Source organism: Alligator sinensis, unplaced genomic scaffold (genome assembly GCF_000455745.1).
Source record: "Alligator sinensis unplaced genomic scaffold, ASM45574v1 scaffold1379_1, whole genome shotgun sequence".
Classification (NCBI taxonomy): domain Eukaryota; kingdom Metazoa; phylum Chordata; order Crocodylia; family Alligatoridae; genus Alligator; species Alligator sinensis.
In genome coordinates this window covers 17,861-21,601 of record NW_005843392.1, presented here as the reverse complement: position 1 = coordinate 21,601, position 3,741 = coordinate 17,861, and the positions used below count along the sequence as shown (strand labels likewise).

The following is a 3,741-nucleotide window of genomic DNA, read 5'->3' as shown; positions in this document are numbered from 1 at the left end:
AGAGCTGCCTCAGGAGCCCCAAATCTAGTTCTTCCCCTTGGTGTGGGGGTCTGTAGCAGACCCCTACCACCAAATCCCTTTCTGCTTGACCTCCATGTAACCTAACCCACAATCCTTCTACTTTCTCCTCCTCCGATTCCGTTTTGATAAGGGTCGATGTATATCGCTCATTGACATAGAGTGCCACCCCTCCCCCTCTCTTTCCCACTCTATCCTTTCTGTACAGCTTATAACCCTCAATGTGTACCGCCCAGTCGTGGGAAGAATCCCACCAGGTTTCTATTAGCCCTACTAAGTCGTAAGTGTTTTCTGCAAGCAGGAGTGCTAGTTCATCCTGCTTGCTCCCCATGCTCCTAGCATTAGTGTATAGGCACTTCAGCCCTGTGACTGGCACCTTTGTTGCCCCCCGGCTCTGATGCCCAAAGGGCCCCTTATTGCTTACCTGCTTATTGCTTACCTGTGGTGTACTGCTGGCCCCCCCTCCCCACAACAAGCCTAGTTTAAACCCGCTAGAGGAGATCTGCCAACCTAGAAGAGAACACACGCTTACCTTTGGGGGACAGGTGAAGCCCATTCCAACTGAGAATGTCTCTCGTCGTGATGTGCGGGTCATTGTCAAGGACAATCTGAAGTTAAGAACTTTTGAAGGGTGAGGGGATGATGTGGCCTGAATATCTGGTTTGGGGATGGAGGTATTCTCGTCGTGATGTGCGGGTCATTGTCAAGGACAATCTGAAGTTAAGAACTTTTGAAGGGTGAGGGGATGATGTGGCCTGAATATCTGGTTTGGGGATGGAGGTATAATCACCCATATTAGAAAATGCTGACTTCAGGATTTTGACTTGGTGCTCTCAGGCTTCTCCTCCAGCTCCCAACCCCACTGTTATGCTTACTGTGATGGGAACAGGCTGGGGAAAGTTGGTCTCTCCATCCGGGATGAGAATATTTTTATTCTCTTTTCTCCTCTCATTATTATGCCACCAAAGCAGCAGCAGTGTCACCACCAGCAGCACCAATAGCATCCTGGGCACCAAGCCCGCACTTTGGACGCTGAGGGGAGGGACAGTGTCTGACCGTGATCTAAATCCTCCCCATTCTCCCACACAGACAGTGACTCTCCCTTCTGTACCGCACATCCAGGGCTGAGAAGGATCTCTCTCTGCCTAACTCAGCTGCTGCACAGCACAAGAGATGGGATGTGCTCCTACTCCAGGAGACCTGGTCACTGCTGTTTGCTCAGCAACATGTATCTTCCCAGTCCCTGATGGAGAGATCTAGATGACACAGGCCAGAGACCATTGTTGGCATCTGCAGGAGGATACTGAAACTTAGTCCCCCGATCCTCTTTCTCTGATACTCCCAAACTGGAGACACTCCAGGGGTCCCTTCAGGGTATGGACCTCCCCATGGCCTGGTCAGACCTGGTGAGATTCCTGTAGCAACTGGAGGACATGGAGACAAAGGCTCTGCAAAATGGCACCATTCCATTTTCATTTGCATTTATATGGAACAGTGTTTCCTTTTCAATTTAATTTCAATTTGAACCTGCTGTTCCATTTCTTTTTGTAGAAACAGCTTCACTGTTTCAACGCTGTTTCGACATTTTGCCCATATGCTATAATGGGGAAGCTCAAAACAGCCTATAACTTTGTCATTTCTGGCCTGATTTGGATAAAACTTGCAGTAATGGTAGCTCCTTCTGAGGGCATGAAGTGTGCCAGGTTTCATGGAGATAGGTGCAGGGGATTCAGGGAAACTGCACCTTAAATCTTTAAAGCAAAAAACTTATGTCACGTGTATATGTTAAGCCGCAGCAGGGTCAAAACTGCAGGGATAGTAGCCCGTATGGAGGCAATGAAGCCTGCCAGCTGTCAAAGACATAAATGCAGGTGATTGGGAGAAACTGTACCTCAAGCTGCTGACAAGCAAAACTCGTGACCTGGCTGACACTGTGTGTGTTACGGAGCAGCAAGGTGAAAACTGCCGGCCTGATAGCCACTGCTGAGGCCATGAAGCCTGCCAGCTGTCAAGGAGATCAGTGCAGGGGTGTTCTGTGGCCTGCACCCCTATCTGCTGACAGGGAAAACTTGTGACATGGATGGATGACACTGTGTTTTTTAAGGTACGCCCTAGCCTACAACAAGGCAGAATGGAGGGCAGTTCAAACAATGCTGCTTTTATGCAGTTTTTCCATCCCTCCCCCAGAGCACTTACTTTACTTTCTGTTTCCCTGCAGGCAAGCCCAACTTGAGCTTTGAGACTCAAAACATTTAGAAAATTTTGAAACATTTTGACTTGCCTCATTTCATTTTCAGGCTGTTTCAAAGCCCTTCATTTCATTTGGATTTGCTGTTTCCAGCTCGAAACAAGTCGAAACAGCATTGAAAAAAACTGCCTGAAAAATTTCTCACAGCCCTAGTGTTACCACCTCTGACCATTGGACCATGTCTCTGCCTTTGCCCTTAGTGGGTGTTTATCCACTGATGAATCTCAGGCAATGATGTATCAGAATGCAAATGACCTGTAAGGGAGGTGGAGGCTTGGCCAGGGCATCTCTGACATCATAATGTGCAGCGATGACCTGGTGCTGGGTAACCAGGGACAACCGATGCCCCCAACTGCGAGTCTGTCATCCTCCCACCCAAGACTGGTCCCACGAGAGCTGCTCTGGGAGCAACAGGGGCTGCAGAGTGGGAGACAATGAGATGTCTCATGGAGATGTGCGGGTGCTGGAGCTCCTACTGGGGGACCTGCCGCAGAAGAGGTGGTGAATGCCAGGCTCGGCTGGGGGCACCAAGGGAGGGAAGGAGTCAGTCTCACCAGATGGAGAGGCATGCAGCAGGAGGCACGAGTGGCTGATGCTTTGTCTCATCTTCTCTAGGAAATATGCCTGCCCATCCTTCCCCTCTACACTCTACACATGAGGAGGCCATCTTTGCCCCGTCTAGCTTTTAACACAACCACCTGTCTGTCCCTCCATCCCCTTTCCCAAATGCCTGATTTTATATCCTTGGTCCTCATCCACCCCTTGCTTGACCACCATAAACCATTGTGCTCACCTGTCTTCTTCAGACATTTCCAGTCCCTCCTCTCATGCCTTTGCCTGTCCCTCATCTCACCTCCTCTGACATCCCAAACCCAAACTCCACACCTGCTCCCTGATCTCTGATGTCCTGGCAGGTGTTCATGACTGGAATGAGGACCCTGATTGGATCCCGTGTCACCTGCACACTGATTGGAGCTCTCCCTGCTGTGTCAGCAGAGTGGCAGAGGAAGATGTGCACATCTGTGTCATGGATTTGGAGCCCAGGGACCTCAAACGCCTGTGGCTCTATGATGGATCCTGCCTCTTCAGTCAGCAGGCCAGGCTGGATGTGAACTGGGGCATCTTGGAAGTGAACGGTCTGGTTCACAGAGGTAAGGAGGAAGGCGAGCTGCTCAGGGATGTGGCGCAGCTGGACAAAGTGGAGACCAACCCCAGAAAAGACTGCAAGCTCCTTGAAAACCTTTTGATGCCTAAAGACGACAGGAGCCAGGACCAGAAGGAAGGAGACCAGAAGGACTGGTGGGAATATTTGAATGCTCGCGGTGCACGGGCCAAGTCCCGGAGGACTGGAAAAGGGCCAGTGTGGTCCCCATTTTCAAGAAGGGGAGGAAGGAGGACCCGGGCAACTATAGGCCAGTCAGTCTCACCTCCATCCTTGGCAAAGTCTTTGAAAAAATTATCAAGGCTCACATTTG

The 3,741-nt window shown here is 50.4% G+C and overlaps 1 protein-coding gene across 1 annotated transcript in view; it reads right to left on the bottom strand.

Moving 5' to 3' along the window:
• Window positions 1-3,188, bottom strand: part of LOC112548671 (C-type lectin domain family 7 member A-like) — a 20,039-nt gene extending 16,851 nt beyond the window's left edge. The window contains exon 1 of the mRNA XM_025195082.1: window positions 3,120-3,188. Coding sequence (XP_025050867.1) covers window positions 3,120-3,188 — 69 coding nt within the window. The remainder of the gene's footprint in view (window positions 1-3,119) is intronic.
• Between the last annotated feature and the right edge of the window lie 553 nt (window positions 3,189-3,741).